The 22,304-nt window shown below is 41.1% G+C and overlaps 1 protein-coding gene across 2 annotated transcripts in view; it reads right to left on the bottom strand.

Moving 5' to 3' along the window:
* PRORP (protein only RNase P catalytic subunit) overlaps nt 1-22,290 on the bottom strand; it is a 53,368-nt gene extending 31,078 nt beyond the window's left edge. The window contains exons 1-4 of one of the 2 annotated variants that reach the window (XM_080395133.1): nt 22,157-22,290; nt 20,229-21,632; nt 17,905-17,952; nt 12,718-12,850 (exon numbers count right to left, since the gene is read on the bottom strand). In XM_080395133.1, the coding sequence (XP_080251259.1) occupies nt 12,718-12,850; nt 17,905-17,952; nt 20,229-21,229 (1,182 nt within the window). In that variant the 5' untranslated portion in view covers nt 21,230-21,632; nt 22,157-22,290. The other variant, XM_080395134.1, reaches the window with a different exon arrangement.
* Nucleotides 22,291-22,304: the final 14 nt, after the last annotated feature.

Raw genomic sequence — 22,304 nt, forward strand, 5'->3', positions numbered from 1 at the left:
CAAGGCTGCTACCTCACTGCAAGACTTCCCCCAGCATCCCACGCACCGCGTGAACACGCCTCCCTACAGCAGGAACAATCACAATGCAGCACGGTGCTCACGAGGCTCCAGTGATATCCCGTTTCACATCACATACAAAAGAAAAGGGAATTTAAAAAACTCCCACCTGATTTCATTCATTGCCTAGCTGGGAAAACAGGGGAATGCCAACTACACAACCATTAGAAAGGATTCACCGCAACTTCTACTAAGAAAACTTAATCTTTGCAAATGGACACCATGCTGACTAAATTGATTTGGAAGTAAGGACTGGCCATAACAAACCCACAATGGAATTTATCTTGACATGAAGAAGTAAAGACATTTAAATTATTTTTTTATTTAACCACTAGCATGTGGGTGTCTCGAGTCCATTTGTATCTCAGCAAAAGCACAAAAGAGTCTCACATTTTTCTGGTATTCCACATCAGCTAGATGACTCGTGCACTATTTCACCATCATTTTGTACTGTTATGTACTGGTGCTGCCACAGAAAGAACAGAAAGAGTGTTCCTACCTTCCCCCTTCCCTCAGCCAGCCATTCCTAGCCTTGCCCCCTCCACCTATGCACACACGTTTGTTGGCACAAGGAGAAAGACTGAAGTGGACCGACTAAGCCTATGTGAACTGAGCCAACGTAACAGTCTTCAGCCAGCACCACTCCCCCTGTTCAGGCTACAGCTCAGAGGTTTGTCCTGGCATGAAAATGCAGCCAGGACATGGAATGAGACTGGGAGCAGGTGAGACTACTGGGATCGCCTTTTCCCATGCGTAGCCCTGACTATCCTAATGGACGGGATTGTGAAACTACAACATCTTACGACATTTATCTCTCAACCTGGCACACAGCAGCAAAACAAGAGCTAGAGGTTGGTTTTAAAAAAAACAAGTATAGGAATTATTGTTTGAAAAAGAAAGAAAAAAGATTGGTTTTGCTATTTTAAACCATTAATTAAAAAATTAACCTTTTTTTTTAAAAAAGTGTGACCTCAAGACTTCAACTCTGGCTTACACAGCCAATAATATTTGAAATTGCAGCAGTAATAAACCTGAAAATAGGACTCTTCTGTAAGAGTATTAATACATTTCAACTTCTGTAAACACATTTATAAACGAAATGTATGTCTTTCTTCTGATACCAGTGTGCACACAGAATACAAGCCTTAAAAGCACAACAAAAATGAGGGAAGGACTTAATTATTAGTACTATCATATTTAACATGGTAAATCTGCAAACAGAAATCAACAGTACAATTGAAGACCAAACAAAGAAAACATATCTAAACAAGCATGTCCTTTGATAAGAGCAGTAAGAAGAACATTGTGAAATAATTTTAATGTCTATAACAGATCTAAGGGTATGACAAGCTTCAGAACACAGAAAGCTTAGATCACCTGAGCATTTTTCTCTGCAAGTCTACATAGGAAATGTGTTGGTGATTAGAAATAAAAATCATGGTATTGCTCAAATTCTTCAACAATCCAAAATGTCTACTGATATAAATGCCAAAAACCAAAGTAGTATAACATACAATGGAGATACATGAGCAAATCCAAAGAGGATTTTTAATATAAGAAAGGCTATTATGTTCATGCCATAATATGGAATTTGAAAAAAAGGAGGAAAAAAGAAAGAAAAAACAGAAGAAAAACCCTATCAAAACCTATTAATATTGCTGCGGAAAAGGCTTCTTGTCACTTCTGAACAACAAAGTTTATGCCCACTCATCAGGAACAGTGGGGGGACACTAATGTCAAATTAAAAAGTGCAAAAATACAGTATTCAACATACATTGTTTCGAGAAGCATTCACAATAGTTTAAGCTTTGTACAACAGAAAAAGCAGTGCTTCCCCTCTCCACATTAAATGACAACACACTCAAGTGCAAGGAAAGAGCAAATTCTAATTAAGAGAATATTATACTGCACTTAAGTATTATGCAACTACCCTTATTATCAAACCTGGTGTTTTTCAACACCATAAAAGCAGCTTTTAGAGAAGTGAAAACATTCACTTTTTAATAGTTTCATAAAATACGAAGTGACGGGGGTTGCTTTGTTTTCAGCAATGTTTCTTGGTACCAGAAGAAAAACACAGGAATGAGCACAGAGTGTGAGAAATAAAATTCAGCTGTCAAACTGAAATCCAGCCAACTTTTTTTAAGGCGCCTTGCTGGAGCACTCTTGAATCTGTTTGTTGCTATGCCTAAAGGGTTTGAATATTTCCCCCACAGTTTCAAAGCTTGGAAATCCCCTTCGAACCCTTATAAGCAAGAAGGCTTTTCTCAGTATCTGTATGGTAACACTTTGTACTCTGGATTGCACACAAATTGTTTGCTCTGTTAAATGCTTCTGGAGTTAACAAATAACCCAGGAGTCACAAACTCCTGCATCTGTAGCTTTCAGAGATACCATCACAAACAGGAAGGTAGTTGCAGGCACATTGACAACCTGGCTGAGATGTGCTCTGTGTTGCCTGCTCTTAAACCTCTGTCAACACCAGGCAGTGTTGTTGCAGGACTTGTTCCTGCCTGCTTACATCAGACAGCAGAAGGTCAGTCACAAGGGCAATGCAAAACTTGGACTTCAACAACTCAGGCAGCATATTTAACATGGAGGGAAGAACAACCAGTTCGTGCTGCTGCCCTCATTGGAAAAACACCCTCATCTTTGCAAGGTTGCCACCATAAGTACAAGAGTATAGAAATGGACCATACCAAGCTTTCTTTTAAAACAAACAAACAAAAACCTTGCAAAGGCAGAAACATTTTGATTACACAGTGCTTTTTTTTCATCTTAGGGCAAACCACCTAAGAGAATGCTAAACCAGGAAAAGACTGACTTGAGTGCTTAAATACAACGTTAACTGGCATTATAGAAAGACAGTGGAATAACACAAAAGCAATACATCACAAACTTTGTAGAAAAGACAGTGTCCCAAGTGAGGCAGACTAGCACTCAAGACAGTCCGTAACATCCATGTGGAAAAATGCAACACGATTACCAGACAGCCAGATATACCTCCATGCTGCTTTCTCTGCTATGCTGGTACAGATGTTTGAAGCAAATCTGAAAAAGGAACTGATTTGGCTGAAAAAAACACCCACAAGAAAACAAAATATTATTTTGTCAGCTAGGTTTGTGCCCTGCTTACCATGGGCTGTGCTCACTTGTTTCCTGGCACACTTGCAGGGGCCAAAGCGGGCAGGAACAGCTGGCAGGATGCTGAGGCTAGTTATGCTAGTTTAAACACCACACTGCCACCAAATGCTTATATTAACTAATACTTGCAATTTCAAGAGAAACAGCAACTGTTCTGGGGGACTGAATGGCATTACATGTTTTGCCCTATTTTAATATTTCTAGAAACATTTCAGAAAATTACAAATCTATGCATCCAGCATCTGTACACTAATATGGTCGAAATGAACACTAAAAATTGTGCAAACCCTCTGGAATAATACGATCTGGTAGCATTTAATGCGCACCTTTTGCAGAAGAGCATCTCTAAAAATTATTTTCTTGTGTCAATGAAAAAGTAGGTAAAATAGAACCAGATGACATTAATTAGATTTTCAGAAAAACCTGACACAAGACTTCATAACAAGCTACTAAAACACTGTATAGTTATAGCAAAAAAAGGCAGAAAAGAAGAAAACAAATGGTCATACTAAAAAATTCACAGCATCTTTCAAAGTTCTGTACTAATTCTCAGATATATGAAATATTTTACAGATATTTAGGAAAGGAGATGGCACAGAAGAAGCCAAACCAGTGACTAATACAAAACCAAATTAAACTGAGCATCAGAAAGATGAAACAATGTATAGTATAAGAAGAAAGCGCACTTATATTTTACAGATTTCTGGAGAAACTGTATTAACTTAAATGATCCTAAGAGATAAGGCACTGGATAGATAACATGAAATTATTATAACTTGTTAAGCTATTCTAATTATCACAAATCATAATGAAGCCCTATATTAGACAATTCCACATAGACCTCTGCAGCAACAGAAGAACCAGTTTGACCACAGCCGGAGACCAGCTCCTCAACTTACAAGGAGCTTTGATAATGGACCAAAGGAACAAATGGTAAAGGACCACTCAGTAATGCTTAAATTCCATAAGGTAACATTTCAAAGTGTCTTAAATCAACATGTGCTCACATTAATCTTACTTTAGAAGCATTATCACAGAACTTAGCAGTATTCAGAGACAGCGAACACTTAAAAAAAGGATGGCAGTATACACAGTCTGCATTATGTAAACATGTCTCAAGATCCTATTTAGTGGAATGCATGAGCTGCAAGTAAAAGACTATGTGTCCAAGAGGTTCCTGATAAAATAATCTCCTTAAAAATTAGCTACTTGGATAACTCAGATTAGTTTTATTCTTTAGTTAAAAGTTACTGTTCTGACTTCATGTTTATGGTCTTGTCTGCCTCTGTGATCAGCTAATGAACAGGAAAAAAGTATCGAGATATGCCATTCTTAAACCTCAGCGAAATTCTTCAATTTCTTTTATATATTCTTTATATATTCTAGCTAATGTAAGGAAGATGCAGATCAAAGAAAAATCACTGCATCAACAAACCACATTTGTATTTTGCTTAGCAAGATCTTCAGATGATATACAGTGGAAACAAGGTTAGTAACTGTTTTTAACAAAGCAACTGGTGTTCAAATAAAATTAAGATTAGAACCAGATTTTTCTTAACTGATTGCACTAACTGGAATATAAAGACTGTATCATGTTAGGCGAGTTTCCAAACACAGAACTGACAAAATATAGTTTAAAAAAGACTGTGGAGGACTGCAAGGAGCTCCTGGCAAAAAGTCAAACAGAAGGAATTTTACAGAATGTGGAAAAAGGAACAGACCACTTGGGAGGAATATAGGGACATTGTCAGAATGTGCAGGGAGGTGACGAGGAAGGCTGAGGCCTGTTTGGAATTAAATCTGGCAAGGGAGGTCAAGGACTGTATGAAGGGCTTCTTCAAGTACATCAGTAAGGAAATGATGACTAGGGAAAATGCAGGCCTTCTGCTGAATGAGGTGAGTGCCCTGGTAGCAAAGGACACAGAGAAGGGGGAGTTACTGAATGCCTTCTTTGCTTCAGGCTTTACTGCCAAGGCCAGTCCTCAGGTTTCTGAAACCCTGGAGGCAAAAGAGGAAGTCCGGAGAAAGGAATATTTTCCCTTGGTCAAGAAGGATCAGGTTAGAAATCACCTAAGTAAACCAGACACCATAAATCCATAGACCCTGATGGGATGCACTCCCGAGTGGTGAGGGAGGTGGCAGATGTTATTGCTAAGCCACTCTCCATCATCTTTGAAACGTCATGGAGGACAAGAGAGGTGCCTGAGAACTGGAGGAAAGCTGTTGGCATTCCAGTCTTCAAAAAGGGCAAGAAAGAGAGCCCAGGAAACTACAGGCTGGTCAGCCTCACCTCCATCCATGGAAAGGTAATGATCCTAGAGGTCATCTCCAAACATGTGGAAGAAAAGGTTATCAGTAGCCACCATCAATCCACCAAGGGGAAACCACATCTGACCAACCAAATAGCCTTCTGTGATTGTATGACTGGCTGGGAAGATCAGGGAAGGGCAGTGGATGTTGTCTACCTTGACCTCAGCAAAGCTTTTGACAGTGTCTCCCACAATATCCTCATACATAAGCTCGAGAACTGTGGGTTAGATGGGTGGACAGTGAGGTGGATTGAGAACTGGCTGAATGGCAGAGCTCAGAGGGCTGCAGTCAATGGTGCAGAGTCCAGCTGGAGGCCTGTAGCTAGTGGGTCCAGTCTTGCCCAACTCACTCACCAGTGGCCTGGAGGAAGGGGCAGGGGGTGCCCTCAGCCAGTTTGCTGATGATGCAGAACTGGGAGGAGCGGCTGGTACCCCAGAGGCTGCACTGCCACTCAGCGAGACCTGGGCAGGCTGGAGAGCTGGGCGGAGAGGGACCTGATGGAGTTCAGCAGAGGCCAGTGCAGGGTCCTGCCCCTGGGGAGGGACAGCCCCGTGCACCAGTACGGGCTGGGGGGGACCTGCTGGGGGGCAGCTCTGCGGAGAAGGACCTGGGAGCTCTGGTGGGCAGCAAGTTGCCCACGAGCCAGCAGTGTGGCCTGGTGGCCAAGAAGGCCAACGGGACCCTGGGGGGCATTAGGAGGACCGTGGCCAGCAGGTCGAGGGAGGTGATCCTGCCCCTCTGCTCTGCCCTGGGGAGGTGCGTCTGGAGTGCTGGGCCCAGTGCTGGGCTCCCCAGTTCAACAGGGACAGGGAGCTGCTGGGGAGGGTCCAGCAGAGGCTACGGAGATGATGCTGAGGGGATTGGAGCATCTCCCTGATGAGGAAAGGCTGGGAGAGCTGGGCCTGTACAGCCTGGAGAAGATGGAGAGGGGATCTTGTCACTGCCTCCCAATATCTTAAGGGCGAGGGCCAAGAGGATGGAGCCAGGCTGGTTTCAGTGGTGCCCAGTGATGGACAAGGGGCAACGGGCACAAACTGCAACTCAGGAGGTTCCATCTGAATATGAGGGAAAACTTCTCTGAGGGTGACTGTGCCCCGGGACAGGCTGCCCAGAGAGGCTGTGGGGTCTCCTTCTCTGGGGACATTCAAAACCCACCTGGACACATCTCTGTGCAACCTGCTCTCGGTGAACCTGCTTTAGCAGGGGGTTGGACTAGATGATCTTCAGAGGTGCCCTCCAGCCCTGACCATTCTGTGATTCTGTGACAATAAAACAGGTTTAGACAGTGGATTGGAAGAAAGGAATATTCTTGTGTTGCACAGTGGCCTGATTTTACTGCACAACCATTTGATGGCAAAGGAGACCAAGTGACCTGAACAAAATCACAACTCATTTCTTGCTATATGAATCAAGAAAAGGAGCGTGGACCACCCCAAAAGATCTGACTGAGCTCCAAGAAAGATTCTCTAACACTGAGGTAATTGAGGGAAAGAAATACACACTGAATTTATAATGTTTTCATCTAGATCTAATTCTTGCTGCTGAGGAAGCAGCTAAGTCTTTTATCCTCCTGCCAAAAGACTTTCTGTGCTTGTTTGCTTCCATTATCAGGAGCCTCTGGGGTAAGGGAAGATGCAAGAGAAGCCTTAGAGAAATTCCAACTGCCTTTGTTTCTCACCACCCATTTCCAGTTCGGTCTCCCCTCTTCCCCTCCTTTTCCTTCCTCCCAAAAGTTCCCTCCTCTCTAGCAAATCATATCACAAGAGAAGTGTTAACATCCACCCTGAATTAAATGGAGACAGGAGGACAGAAATAAGCAGGAAAAAGGCTGCAGTTTGGGCTGCAGTGCTCTCAGACTCTGAGCACTCTGCTACTGCAATTGTCTCAACATCCATCATAAATCATTACGTGTCTTTTTTCTATGCTTACTTGACCCACAAGACTGAGCAGTGGATCAAGCTCTAAGGCTAGTGTTCTCTATAACCCCAAAACTAACTCTAGGTCTAGTCAAACCAGTGCTACTGAATCAAACCACAGCTAATCCTGAGCCCCACTCAGACCAGCTCTCCTCTGTCCTTCTGGATGTTACAAGATCTAGCAGCAAACCTGGCTTTTAAGGCAATGTAGGATTCTGCCCTACTGAATATTAACCCTATCCTGAGTCCAGTGGCCCATATTTAGCAGAGATCTGGAGGGGGAAAAGCTGTTCAACACTATCTGCAAATGTTGTCTCATCTTTGTAGGCTTCCCTAGACCTATGACCATACATCTTCACGATTCAGAAGTCTTCAAGCTTGATATCAGTGTATTTAATTCTAATTGCAATGCTAACCCTATCCTCACCTACAAGCTAATTATCCTTCCCATAACTAAAAATTTGCCACAAGGCAACAACGGACTTAGTCATGAATCTATTATTCTGCAAACCCAATAGAATTAAACTGTTCAGCAGCGGCCACTCTATAGTCAAACAACAGCTATAAACAAGTTTTTTGATCATTGCTGTTGCAGACTAGATAACACATTTGTCCTTACCAATGCCACCTCTAATTTAATGGTCTCACCTAACCACAGCTGTATTAAGTGAGTGCTTCAAGTATTTTAACTCCCAAATATCAGTTCTTACCCTAGTCTTAACCATAGCCCAATACCAAAATGCTGCCAATAAGCCCTTCATCTCCACTGGCATTAGCTCTCACTCAGTCTTAATGGACTTGTAAGACTCCCACAAGTTCTTTGGAGCACCTGCTGTCCAAAACACTAATCCCCAAACACCACGCTTTCAGGACTTTCTAAATTCAGCAATAACAGGTTCTTCCATCCTTGCCATCCTGAAACCCCAGCCTACCTACAAACCAGTAACTCACACCCATCCAAATATTAGTCATAACTTGCTCACCTAAACCAGCCTCAGCATTCATCCTACTCGTGGTCCTCCTGAAGGAGAGTAAGGAAAGAAGGGGGACAAAAAAAAAAAAAGTGTGGGGTGGGAGCTAGAGGGTGGGGAGCAAGCTCAGAAATCTCTACAGTCTTGAAGCTTAGGTTTAGCCCTAATCCTAACTCTAACTACAGCTCACCACCCCTAACAGAAAGCTTTCAACCCACACTGACACCAGAAAGGTTTTTCCATCTTGCCAGCACAGCTCTTGCAGAAGCTAGCTCTGAATCCAAGTGCTGTCATTTTAAACCAAGCCTAGCAAAGTGACCTACCCTACCACAGAACAGACAACACAACTTTCAGACACTCCCACCTAAGAAGAAACCACAGGAATTATTCCTGCTTAAAATAGCCCCCATCCCAGTACAAGGGGCTTTGCAGCATTCAGCAACATGCCAGATTTTTGCACTCCTACAACAGAGGACACTTTACTGGGAATCTGATCCCTTTGCTGCAATGTGGCACATATCTGTGCTCCACAGGAGAAATTCCATCCAGCCTTCTCCTTCCTTCCACATTTCCTCCCTCAATGTTCTTTGCTCCCTGGCAGTGCCATGGAGGAGCTAATATATATGGGAATAGAGACCGAGGAGCTAAACAGCACACACAGCCTGGGCTGTGGCACACACCATGCACACAGTATCAGCCGATAGCTGGGAAGGGGTTTTCTCCTCTTCAGCCCCTGCCTTCTCAGGAGACATAGCAGGCCTCACAGCATTAACCAACTTTCTCTTTCAGCTCTGGCAAAGAAGCCATGACATCCAGGTGCATGATGGACAGCCACAATCATCCAGGCATCTCAGGGCAGGTAAGGGTAGCTCACCTTGGAAACCACTCAAGTGCAGGCAATTTAGCTGACTTTGACCACAAGATGAGAGTCAACAAAGCAAGTAGAAAAATGAGATCAAACTGGAAGTTGGGACTGAAGGCTCTGACAGATGGGGGTGGGGCAGACTGTGTTAGACACAGTCTTGTTAGAGTTTGGAGTACACAGGGTTTTTGAAAGTAATAAACTACTCCAGAACAGGAATGACATATACCCCACAGGGCTTTAGGGCAAATCATAGAGTTGGGAAACATGGACATGTGGAAGAAAACCCAAAGCTTTATAGAAAAGAAAAGGCACCAATCTAAAAGTAAGGGAGAGTGCTTTAGTTTCAAGGCTCCTTGAAACAGCACAACCTCATTCAGTTACAAAAATAACACTGAGATGAATGGGTCACTTCCTCTTCCCCCTTCAGGCTCCTATATTCTAGAGGAATATGTAAAATCCCTTCACATCTAGTGTGGGGACTTTACGTGCCCACAAACCCATGTCTTCCTGCCTTCTTGACAGCACATACATATCTCCTATGTGCCTCCTTCCCCCTGCACAGTCCTCTCAGGTTTATCAGGGTATGAAGTAGCCATGAAAGGCATGAAATTACTGCATTTGCTTATCTGAGAGAAATGCCTGGGAGCAGCTGCAACACAGAAGTCACCACAGCAAGTTGATTCTGCCTTTCAGTATACAAATTATATCAACTCAGGCTCAGTAGCATAGCTCCCAACTGAATGCTGTCAGAGTAAACAGGCGTCCCACCGAAAACATCATACAGGCATCAGTACAAAAGGTGACAGTCTTGTTACAATTGTTTTCTTTCTACAGCAGTCTGCAATGTTGCAGCTCGCTATATTAGATTGTCATACGACATTCTAACAGGCCTTTCAGTAGTTATGCATAAAAGATCTGAATTGATGTTTATTCTTAATGTATAACAGGTATTTCCTTATCACAGATAATCAGGTTTATAGTTCATGCAAACCATCTTTTCAATGTATTTGTAAATAGTGTTCACTCTGACGTACAAACTTAAGTTGTTTGATTTTCTTTCCTAAAACTAATTACAAAAAAGATTTTTTTTCATCATAGCACAACCAACTACTTTTGAGGAATCCTCAAACCCAAATCTTTGCTCCTATTTTTCTACACTGATCACATTTATTCGTAAGTGAGAAAAATAAAAACAAATAGAGCAACGATGGTGTCTGTTGCAAATGTAAGACAAAAGAATATTCCTAAATGGAGGAAGAAAAAAAGAAAGAAAAAAAAAGATTCCAAATGCATTACATACTCAAGTTGAAACACTGTTGGAAAAAAGAATGTTTAGAGCTCAAAACAACTCAAACTGCTTCCCTGAATAATAATTTCATTGCAAGAAACACAGATGCACTAAAGAAAACTAGTTAGGAGAAAAGAAGGAATAGAAAACTAAAATGTTTTCTATTTGAATTGCGGCTACTACAGAAAAGTGACTGACTGGAAAATGGAAACCCCCCTGCTCAGATACACTTGCTAACATCCTATTTTCAGCCTCATCACCTAGTTTCCCCTCTGGAAAACCCTCACTGCAGGAGAATTCACACAGCCTGGCATACCTAAAATGGACAGCATATTTTCATCACCACATGTCTGCTTTCACAGCACAAAGCAACTAAAAAGTCCCAAATTTATTTCTGGAAACCTCTGACACATCACGACACTGTTTTGCCTCTACCCCCACATCCACGCTCAAAATTCACTGAGGGAGCAGATTTTAAGCTGTATGGCCAAGCGTAAACACACCAAGTTCATCTCCATTCAGCCTCTCAGTGACTGCTTCCTGATACAGAACTGGAACGAGGTCATCCTGAAACTAGCAAGTGGGCGGCACCAGAGCTGTACATGACGGAATTTCAGCTATCATATGGACTAACAAAATCTACTGACATCAAAATTTCAAATAATGTATTGAGTCTTTGTTTCATTAGATCGCATTCATTTGATCAATCAGGTTCTCAAACAGGAGTAACATCACTTGCACAGCTGCTCAGCTTGGGCATGAACATCCTGTTACCCAGAACTCCCTTCCTAAATCTACCTGCCTTCAACTGCTACTGCTAATCTAGCCCTGTGTACTTGGCAAATTTGACATTTTCAAGCCAACAGTCACTACAGGGAATAGAAATGAAAGTTCACAAACTATACAGTTAACCAGTTAAGGAATTATAAAGTTTTCTTGGTTTGCTTCCTTTAATAAACCAACCTCAACCATAATTTTCACAAAGGCTTTCAGAGAACAGATAGAGGTAGTTGTACACTGTGTAATAAAACACATCCTTTTATTTACCTTACAATATTATAGAACACCAGCACCCACTAAATACTTAAACTTACTGCTACATTTTTAAGGATAATTTTATTCCTCTGTACGAATTACAGCTAGATCAGCCAAAAGTCCTGAACTGAGGAGAAAATCTGTGTGGAAATTAGATGTCTAAACAATAGGCTGCAGGTACTAGAAGCACCCCAACGTGAGCTGTTTCAGGTTTCTGTAACTGTTACACACGCACAATGTCTGCCTGCAGAAAGCCTGAAGAATTAAACCCAGCGTCCTCTTCCTTATTTGCTGAACTGGCGCAGAACTGAGGCAAATCAGCTGCAGCAGAGTGACAACTACGCTGCTAAGAGAAAAGCAAAACCACCCTGAGACGTGGTGTGGGCACCATCTAGCGGAGCTCAGCTTCCAGCTGCATCACTACTGCTGAACCCCTAATCTCTCCGCAAAGCGAGCAAGAAACAGAACTGTGACATATAGTGCCTGGGGATTGCGCCCTACGTTTCCATTGACCTTTGAAAAGTTTGATACGCCTGATGTATACTCCAATTATAAATACGAAAGCATAACTTTAAAAGTGAGAGTTAGTTGGTTGATTGGTTGGTTGTGAAAGTTGACTGAACCAAAGGGTAATTGGTTCTTTACTGATTCTGGCAAACAGCTGCCCAACTGAAAAAATCAAATATTCAGAATATGAATGCAAGTTTCAGATATGATACTGAATTTAAGAAATACCAGGACTTCTCTTTTTTGCAAGCTCAAAACACTAGATGTCTTATTTTGTTCTAGTTACTGGGGTTTATTCCATACTTAAAATTTAGCTTTTTAAGGATCAAAAGATTTCCATACCTTTTAAAATTTTTAATATAAAAAAAACACACATGCATTTTAATTATTTCAGTATCCATTAAAGCTGTCTGAAAATATAAGAACAAAGACAATGTGAAAGAGGTCAAGATTTAAACCCATTTTAAAAACACAACTGAAAAAGATACTAAAGTATTTGATGTATCTAATGGCCTACTAACACTTAAAGGAAAGAAAAAATGGTATGTGGTGTTTTCAAAGTACTTGACCATTAACTATATATTACCCTCCTAGTCAATGAACTTGACAGCGCACAAGACCTACCTGTGGGCTTGTTTTCCTGTAAGTGTCAGTTCCATGTATCACGTCCCTTATTATTCTTTCTCTGAGATTATTATAATCCTCTTCAGTAAGGTTACTATCCTCCAACTGATGGTTGCAAACCGGGCACTGTCCACTGTAATAACAGTGAAATGAGAAAACAAAATGATAAAGGCTTCTAAATAAGAAATACCTTAAATTTTACTAATTTATTGAGTGTGAGCACAATATTTTACAAGAATTCCAACACAGTACAATCATCAGAAAATTAGTTGTATTTTTTCTGGGATGCATCCAAAACCTACTAAACTCACTAGAAATATTTTGATGTGATTTAGTGGGATCAGGATCAAAAATTTAACTCCAGAGATGTTGCAAGATTTAGTACTAAAACTCTGCATGAGAGCATGGAAAAAAAGAAAAAAAAAAGTATTTAAATATTCACCAACATTTATTTAGGCTTTGAGAGATTAGGGTTCAATTATCAACATTACCACAGATTTCCATATCTCTAATATTTGGAAGTTTCCTTACTACACAGGAAATTCACCATGGATATATACAGCCCAGATCTCAATATAGGAAGGTGAATGCAGTTGCCCTGCCCTGGCCAGAACATATGCAGTAACTGTAGGCACACTGGTTGAAGATAGCAGGCAGACCATAGAGCCTTGGTCTAGCTATAAGTGTTGCAAGAAAACACACCAGTAAAATGCTCCACTATTGTGCCACCAACTGCTCCTAAAAAAGCTAAATTATTTATGCCTGGTTTATCAAGATTAGGAATAACCAAACCTGCCATAGCTGTAGGAATAACCTCACCAAAAAGAAGGAAGGAAAGAAAGAAGGAAAAGGTAACATAAATCTGCTGTATGGTTGGAAAAGCAAATAATGAGGAAGACTGCCTTTGTGCCACTTGTCTCGCTATTAGACTTCCCCTTATTTCTAGGCTAAGACTGTTCAGATCTCTCAAAGGTGGTCAAAGTGAACAGACTGAGTGCACTGTGACTAAAACAGAAATACTGTTTGCTCTGAAAGCCCACAGCAACACTAAGTCACGCTGGCACTACATGCCTGTATGATGCCCAGTTCCACCAGTGATTTTCCAGTATCAGGCTGACTGCACCCAAACAGCCAGTGGCTTTATATTGGTAACTCCTGGTAACTAACCACTAGTTTATTGCTAAGAAACTTCCGTTCCTGCTCTGTGGCACAGGCTAAATATCCTCACATGGATCTAGGAATGTGGACTGCTGCAGATGAAAAACCTCTACAGCTACAGTCAACCAATGCCATCATTTAGTGTTCATTTCCCAGAGACAGAAACACCACTCCACCATGCACAGCTGTGTCAGTGACTGTACGATTCATGCAGCACCAGGACAGTTTCATTTATCTTTCACATCATCCACTTCTCAGTACTCTTAGTTTCCCTCTTGCAGGGCCAGCAGCTACAATAAGAATTGTGGTTCTACAAATCATATGTCGTTTTGTCTCTGACACATACAAGAACTCTCCACTAATCTGCATGTTTTTAACACTAAAAGAGATTGGATATCCATCATAAAAGATTACAGAACAGAACAATAGGGGGTGTGAAAAAACCAGACCTCAAACTCTTTAGAAGTTTCCTCAATAAGAGTGCTAACATGTCATAGTAGATCACAAAAAAACTTCCAGAACAGCACAAGTGAGGCAATGCTACAGAGAACACACAGATCCATGCCAGCCAAGAGGCACAACTTTTTGTCTAACCAACTTAGTGCTACAAAAACTCCCCAGCACAGGAAAAGGCCATTAAAACAAACCACAACCGTGAGAACCACATCAACTGCTATGAGTTGGGTTTTTGTTCCTACAGCCTGCTAGCACAGCACATGCATAATTTCAGGATGCAAAACAAGACAGGACTAACTTCCTTGGCCACCTCTGGATTTTTGTATGATGCCCCAGAACAGTATCTTGAGAGAAAGAAAAAACCACGTTTTTTAGTATCTCACCTTTTCTGTTGTTTCATGTTCCACAGCCACAACCTCTGCCCTAACACATCATCTGAAGGAAATACAACTGGAACTGTCATCACTTCCATACCCCACTTGTTCATCCTTTCTTTATTGCCTCTCCCATTAGCCCCTATCAACTAAACACCTAACCAATACAACGCACAGTTCCATACCCAGGTCAAAAATGTATGTCATGCATCACTACCACGAACCTCTGGGCCCACCACAGAACCAGTGTGCAAGGTGGGGTAACAGTGGAGGACTGAGACAAAACAACCTGCATCTCTGTGCTTGAATTGCAAACTACACGAACCTCTTTTTTTTCCCCCTGCTACAAACTTAACTGAAGGTTTTGCAGATACTTTCTAATGACAAACCAATGACCTACAAATATACATAGACTTCATGGGTAGACTTGTTGACTTGCACCTCTGATTGTGGGTTAAACCTAGAAACTACATGAAAAAGGAAAAAGAAATAGTCAAATAGGACATCAACATACACTAAGGATATTCACAGTCAGTCTTGTCTGTTCTCAAGCCCTTCTGCAAGAACATTAGACATGAGATCCAGCTTGCATCTTCATAACCAGATTGGACACCCCAGTCATAGTACCAAGAAAATAAGCAGAATCTAGTAGCTTCTCCAAGAGGCAATAAAATGACACTTAGTCTGAATGGGTCTTTGGTTCTTCCCGACTCCCGAACAATGACTTTTTTGCCACTTGCTCCCACTTAAGTTTCTCTTATATGCAGGGTATGTTGTTGATGTTTCACATTTTTCCTTTCTGTCTTGCTCTGTTCAGAAGCCTATATTGACCCAGCTGGGCATAGTTTGAACAGAAGGAGTAACCACTCTTCTCTAAATCCATCCAAATATCTTATTTTCACAAGCACAATCTCAGAACTGAATCACAGGATTTGAGCTTTAAGTGTTAAAATGGAACAAGTTATTTTCCCCAGCTGTCTCCACAGAGATATCCTAGAGATGCCAAAGCCAAGTTGTAATTTTCTAAAACCATGGCAATCAGAAATGTTAAATTCTCCCAATTCTCTAGTATACATTAATGCACATTCCAAAAGCCAAGACTGCATTAATTGCAATGCTGACAGTGCATTTACTAAATCAAAAAAGTTACGCGTGGAATTCCAACAAAGGACATTCAGTGCTGCATACAAACAATACGCTCCAGGGGCTCAAGCCACTGTGACTACTGCAGGCTTGGCTTACATATTAATATAAGCAATGAGACTGACTGCTCATATAGCTGTAAAGTTACCATTAAATATATCTAATTGCATTAAGGAACTTCACAGTTTGGCAACAGAGAAGGCCTAATGAACCGTCACAAGACTATTTCAAAAGCATTAAGCCTAAAGTTTAAGGACCTGTCCCATAGTTAATGTAGATCCTTCTGCAACTACCACTTTCCGATTACTTGACAAAAACACATCTCCCCACACCCCAACAAGTCAACCCACCCCAACCTATCAACAAGCAAAGCTCCTGAAGCCAGTTTCTTCTTGTGAAATTGCAATGTGGATGCCCAAAGGGACCTGAGGCAAAACAGGCAAAAGAAACACTCATCTTGCAAGACTGGGCAAGTCTAATTGCTGCTTTTTTGCAATCATACCTTTCAAATTACCTTGCAAATTTTGTAACTTCTGATTGATCATTTTAGGATTTCATGCAAAGAAATTCCCACACAGAAGCCTTTCACCTCTGCAGGATATACAGCTGTGCTTACAGCTACCTGACAATTTAACTACATTTTTGAAGGACTACTTTTCTGAGATAGATTTGGAGTATCATGGCACCTACATACCAAGCGTGAAGTCACACATGCTACAGTAGTTTGAACATAGGCTCAAAAACTTGAGCTGCAGCTTTCTATAGCTGACCTTGGAAATCCAAAGCTTTTGTAACTCTCAATTTAAAATGGTCCTCAAACGTCAAGGTTTGTATGCAGGGGTTTCAAGATTCTAATTACCACAGCTCAAAGAAGCTAGGAGCTCAGTGCTAGATAAAGAAGAAAATATCCTGGAAATAAGCATCTGAGATATAACTGCCAGTATTTATACAAAATTAGAATAGCCTATGAATAAGCCTAATACATTGTCAAACTCACTTAGGAAAACATAGCTCTGGATTTTTTTAAACTCAAGACTCACGTTTTAAGACATCAGTTATGCTAACTACAAAGATGAGTCTAGTAACAAACACCACATGAGTTTCAGAGATACCTTAAGGCCTTTTCCTTAGTTTAGACAGCAAGACAACAAGCTACCTCTTATCCAAGCCAATCAACTTTAGAATCTTGAAACTCTAAAGGCTGAAAAAAAGTTGTCTAGAATTTGGTGAATTATAATACAGTACAGTAACAACACACACGTATTAATAATCAATTTTACGGTGAATGACCCTTACTCTTAGGGCAGTGATTTATGCTGTTCTTTCATAGACTTCAAAGCAACAGACTCTACTTGTGCTTTTACTTCAGACTATGCATCATGGTGTATTTTTATAAACCACCAAAAAACCCCAATAATCCATTGGAGACCTTCTTATAATTAATACATTTATAGTTGCCAAATTGCTACAAAAACAAAGAACCAGGTTTCAGATAGATTAACATTTAATATAGGAATTTACAGGCATTAAGAAAACTGTGCTGTAATAGAAACACATACCCAAGTTATCCCTGTGAAAATCTAACTTAAGAATTACCTTGTCTTCTCTAAAAATCAGGTGGGAAGGGAGAACCCTCCCATCTGTACGAATTAACTGCAGTATGTGAACAGTACCAATTTTCAAGAAGGCATCCATTTACACTTCAAAACTGCTTTGTTAGATATGTTACACAATGGTATTATAAAGCCAAGCAAAAAAGTAAGTCTTTAATTCCTAAACAGTAAAATGGCAGCTCTTACTTTTCCCTGTGTTTTTCTGCCTTGGCCCTGCTTAGCCTAACTCCTTTCCAAATCTGCATGTTGGGTCTTGTTTAATGCACAAGAATGAGTTGGAAACTGGAGTTTGGGAAATCGTATGTACACAACAAAGGTTCATATCCTCAAGAATGAAAATATTTTCTTATATAAGGGAAGCTGGTTTTTACATTTATGAAAGAAGAGTTCAAGATAGTGAGGTGCTGTCTTGATTATTCTTTTAATTAAAGTGTTGCATTTACCTGTCTTTAATGTTGGTCAGGTGTCCTCTCCACTTCCCTCCTGGTATGCTAGTATGTACAGAGGGAAAGATAAATAAAAACATCAGATTCATATTTAACAATACCTGAATAACAGATTAAGAATTATTCTATTTTGGTCAACATTTAGAAGTAAAAGACCAATTATCTACCCTGCAAAGAAAGCATAAAAAGATTCATATATAATTTATCAACGCCCAAAAATATTATATAAAGAACCAGCATTTAACAACATGCAGAGAACTAACACCATCAACCTCCCCAATTTATGTCGTCCTCAAATATTAAGAACCATACAAATAAAGAGGCTGCATGGACAATTTTTAACTTGCTGTCCTACATACATAAACCACCTCACAAACCAGATGGTAAAGCAGGAATCAAGATTTCTATGCAGGTGTCATCCTGAGAGATTAAGAAAAATATGCTCATATCAAAATGAGCTGCATTGAGACTTTTTGACTCCACACCATTATCAGCACCATCACCATCATCGTGCTGGAGTAAACATTCCTTTTTACCCACAAGATCCAAATCAGAATAGGTTACAAAATAGGAATACCTATGCCAACATGCAACTGCAGACACTTCTCCCTTTGCCACTGCATTTATTATCATAGGCTGCACACACAGGCTGCGGACTTTGGAATAACCATCCTGATTCTGCCCTCCTTTCGCATCCCTCATGCTGACACATAATGATTCTTTTCTTATAAAGACAACAGGCAACAGAAAAATACGGTGATTCTTTGTTGCACACTCAGATCTCTGTATTGAATCTGGCTTTATGCACTAGTACAAGTCAGTGCTGGTCTGCTCTTCAGAAGAATCTTTTTTTTAAACTAACACCTATTCAGTTACACTCACAAGGCACACTTCTGTGCATACTGTACCATCAGTTTCCTTTGTCAGGAAAAGTTACCTCCCAATCTGCATCATCTTTGCAAAACTAACAGTGCTAGAAGTTATCAGATTCTATTTCTTTTTGGGAACTCCATGTAAATTGCTTATTTATTTTCAACACCAGCATATACCACTTCAGCACTAGCAACTGGAACACAAGTAAAACAGCATTTTTTACTAGTTCACAGATAAAAGCCAAACAGCTAACTGATCACCTAGTTTCATTCCCCTATTACAGACTTTGTTTCTTCTTCATGTTTGAAACCCCTTCCTTTAAGGAAAAGGCCAACATAGATCTAAAACATGAGTTTACTACAATCTTTCATGAATTGTTCCAACAGTCAAACAGTATTAAAAACACAAACAGGAGTTTGCCTAGCTTCAGCTTGCAGCACTGGTTTGCCACTATACACAAGCAATATATAGCTTTTCTACATACTCACTACCCCTGCAGTCTCCTTGCCAAGGTCTGTTTTATTACGTTGAGTTTCCTGCACGTGCAGCACACACAAGTCCTTCTCTACTCAGTGGGAAAATAGCACCCCATGACAGATTTTCACCCACTAAACCAGTTCATCTTGACTGAAGCCTACTCTGCTCCCTAGCTGTTCCCAGGGAATAGCTAGGGGACAGCAGTATAACCTGTTCTAATAATGGTAGTGCATTCCCACAGCCATATTTTCTGTCCAGGAGGACTAACTTGTAAAAGGGATGAGTAGCTCACATAAATCAAAGTCAACAATTTAAAAAAAAAAAATCATAGATGGGCTCACATACAGCAGCATCACAAACATGCAACGGGCCCAGATGAACTACACTGTGCACGTGCAGTGTTAACTAGTTGTAATTTGCGGAGTCTGACCATCACTATTCATGAAAACAAAGTGCATGGCTTGCTAAATACTGTGCTAAAACAAAGAGCCTATTGAGATTACTCCTCTCCTATTATTCCATACAAAGTCAGCATTTAATCTTCACTTAACCTCAGCTAACTTTGCTACCTCTTTCCTTTAAAGAGAGAAACTATCTAATTTTCAAATAACTTACAACTTTTACACTCTGACAGATTACAGGAAAAACCTTCGCACCTGTCAATATTCCTTACGTACCAACGCCAGAAAGAGATGAAATTGGATATTTTGGATATACAATTTCCTACTTTCTGTACCAAAGAATAATATTTAACAGGCAACATCTTTCAAGAAAAGGTGAAATCAGTAAGAATTTTACACTTTAACAGCAAACTGGAAGCAAAAATAAAATGCATGTTTTCATGATAATGCACGTCTCATGAAGAAGCAACAACCAAAATAAGATATTGATGGATCTTATTAGTGTTCATCTGTGGAACAATCTGAATTCCATTTTCATGAACTGGAGTTTGCTACTGAAACATTATTTACCTTTCAAACCATTGCTTTATACTCTGCATAAATGTTTTGTGAGGGTATATTTGGTTGTCTCTCAAATATAAGAGCATACCAAACAGCTCTTTTTGTAACTCAGCACCTTTCATGCCCCTGCTGAAGTCAAAAAAGGCCTGCAGGATATCCAAGGTTGGGACCAAATCTTTAGCCAACATTTCATGGTAAAGTTCAAATGCAAGGTTCATTTCTTGATGACGGCTGGCTGCTATGATACAGGATTCATAGTTTGCCCGTGAGGGAATCATCGCCTTTTTTACTTCTTCCAAAAGAGTCAAGGCCATTCTCCATTGATCTGAATTACTCAGTCCCCTGATAATAAGGGTATAAGCCCCACTTTCTAAAATCTTAAATCTGATTTTCATTATATCATACACATCACGAATTTCTGTAGTTTTTCCCTGCTGGACACACAATGCCAGATATTTGACCAACAAACTATATGCAATGTCACCATTACTGTTTGCTACATGGGTCAGCAAGGACTTAGCCACATCAATGGGGCTGTTGCACTTGACCATGCTGTTAAACATCACTTCTTCAAATATTTCAGGTGTTCGAAAGCTATCCTTCAGTCTGTTCCATTCCTCAGCTTGCAAAGGTTTTTCTGGAGGCTGTATGTTGGCAAACTTACGCCTTGACAGAAGTTGACTCATTAACTGCTTCTTTGGAGCTCCAACAGAAGAAGAAAAGTGGACTTGCCTTTCAGATATTTCTTTAGTTTCCTCATCCCATCCTTTTTCTTCTTCATATTCAATTTCAGACCCTTTCTTGGTAGGAAAGCCATCAGTTCCTTTGAGATCCACTGGTAATGCAGTGCTGGAAGATGTTACAAAACTCAAACAGGTAATCTTTTCCCTATTGGGGATGTTGAAAGAGACAGCAAACAGTTTTTGGCATCTTGAAACAGACCAGAATGTACAACATTTCCACAGTAAAGCCTGAAAACTCTGTCGACTAGTTTGAGAAAAGAATGCCATGACATGAAGAAATACCTCACTATTAGCTCACTGTATACAACAAACTTATGAAAGGGAAAATGCAGTTTGTATGGGGATGTTTATCATAAAAGCCCAAGGGCTGTCAAGTTGTATAAGCTTCAGTTTCAAAATGCTTGTTCTACCAGTCCTTTCTGCCTCTTAAAAAAACAAAAACTTGTGAATTTCTTTTTCCACAAAAATCAATTTCTTAGACTGTGAGAACATTCATCCAAAAGGAGGATATCTTTCTTTCTAGAGAAGATGCTTTGCAGCTTATAATTATTGTTTGTTGGTTACAGTAAAGATGAGTACTGAGTTGTTGTATGCAGCCAGGCAATTCTGATGCAGCCAGGTGAAAAGGGTGGGGTTTTTCTTCCTGCCTTCATCCGAGTCAGAAGGTTTCCTAAAAATAAAAATAACAATGCAATATCATGACCTACTCTGTGTTTTCCTGTCACATTTACAGCTGCATGCTTGCAAACACAAAGTTCAAAGTAACTCGACAATTTCAGGTCAGGAATCTCAACCCTGATCCCTCAAGCAGTCCCAGCATGGGATTCCTACCTCGGTTCCTCATACTTTTCAACCTGTGACAAGCTTCCATTTAACTGGTTTCCCCAATTACAAACCCTTGGTGACACCGCCGCAAAGACACAGAGCAACACCACTGGTGGTAATTTTACAGTGAAATCCCACGCAAACGTTAGGTTATAAATGCAGTTACCGAGAGGTTCACCGGCAGCCGGGCAGGCAGCTGAGGCGGCTCATGAGGAGGCCTCGCGGGGCCTCACGTCCCTTGCCCGGTGCGCCCGGCCTACAACTCCCAGCGCGCACAGCGGCCCGGCCCTCAGCTGGGGCTGCCTGCCCATCCCCCTTTACCCGCCAAAGCGCAACGAGGCGCAGTCCCGGCGCGGGCCGCACCCTTACCGCTCGGGGCGGGCCTGCCTTGCTCGGGGCGCGGCGGCCGCAGGCGGCGGAGCGGCAGGGAGGCGCTCGCAGAGGAGGCGGCCGCACGACGCCCGCCCGCCACCAGGCCGGAAGCGCGGCTGAGCCCGCGCCTGGACAGGCAGCCAAT

Source organism: Falco punctatus, assembly GCF_963210335.1.
Source record: "Falco punctatus genome assembly, chromosome: 7".
Lineage (NCBI taxonomy): Eukaryota > Metazoa > Chordata > Aves > Falconiformes > Falconidae > Falco > Falco punctatus.